At 64.8% G+C, this 1,123-nt stretch overlaps 1 protein-coding gene across 1 annotated transcript in view; it reads left to right on the forward strand.

The window, feature by feature from the left end:
* LOC103251097 (transmembrane protease serine 9-like) overlaps positions 1 to 213 on the forward strand; it is a gene marked incomplete at both ends in the record, with an annotated part of 4,152 nt that extends 3,939 nt beyond the window's left edge. The window contains one exon of the mRNA XM_008049707.2: positions 1 to 213. Coding sequence (XP_008047898.2) covers positions 1 to 213 — 213 coding nt within the window.
* Positions 214 to 1,123: the final 910 nt, after the last annotated feature.

The raw sequence follows: 1,123 nt of genomic DNA on the forward strand, positions 1-1,123 counted from the left end.
CAACCGCAAGGATGCCGGCCACCCCCAGCCCGTCCCCCCGGACGACAGCCAGCCTCCCCGTCCTGGGGGGCACCCCCAGCAGACCCACCCTCGGGGCCACCAGCGGCGTGGCCAGCCAACCTGCCAACACGACTGTGTCCCACATGAGCACCACCACATGGGGATGGACGACACTTCCAGACCCGGAGACGTCCACGCACGCCCAGTCACCAGGTACCGTGAGAGGCGGAGGGTCACGTGGGAGGGAAGGCCTGCCAGTCAGCCCATGCCACCGTGGCAGACGCTGCAGGCATTCATACCTTTGCAATCCCTGAGGCTGGAGTACGAGGCCACAGGGCTGGTCTCTCCCGAGGCCACCCTCTTTGGCTCCCGGGCTCTGCCTCCTCCCCATGTTCCCACACGGATGCCCTTGTGTGTCTGTGTCCTAATCTCTTCTCCTAAGGACGCCAGTCCTATTGCATCGGGCCCACTCACGTGACCTCTCTGACCCTGGCCATCTAAGCCGGGCTCAGTGGCTCAGCCTGTCATCCCGCACCTTTGGGAGGCTGAGGTGAGTGGATTGCCTGAGCCCGTGGGTTCGAGACCCGCCTGGGCAGCGAGACCTCATCTCTACAGTATATCAAAAAATCAGCCGGGCGTGGTAGCGCGCCTGTAGTTCTGGCTACTCGGAAGGCTGAGGCGGCAGGATCGCTGGAGCCCAGCAGGCGAGGCTGTGGTGGCTGGGAGTGGCCACTGCGCTCCAGCCTGGGCGACACAGAGACCCCAATACACACACACACACACACAGACCCACACTCCAAATAAGGCAACATTCAGAGATCTGAGGGTTAGAACGACGTGGACATGCCCACAAGTCCTGGCAGCCGTGGCCACAGCACTTGGGCACAGGTCCCTGGCCTGGTGGCAAGTGTCTCACCCCGTAGCGCCTCCTGCTTCTGTCTTAGGGTCTCTTGCGGGTGCCGGGGCAGGGGCGCCCCTGGCAAGAGGGGCCCTGTCATGGGCTGCTCTGCTCACTCCTCCCACGCCATCTAGGCCTGGGGTGCCACAGGGAGCGACCAGTGCCGTGGCGGGACTGTCAGGGTGTGGGGGAGGCGGGCAGAGCAGGGAGGGGCCAGTGTGGGGC

The sequence above is a fragment of the Carlito syrichta genome, unplaced genomic scaffold, assembly GCF_000164805.1.
Source record: "Carlito syrichta isolate Samal-C Ts95f unplaced genomic scaffold, Tarsius_syrichta-2.0.1 Scaffold136046, whole genome shotgun sequence".
In the NCBI taxonomy this organism is placed as follows: Eukaryota; Metazoa; Chordata; class Mammalia; order Primates; family Tarsiidae; genus Carlito; species Carlito syrichta.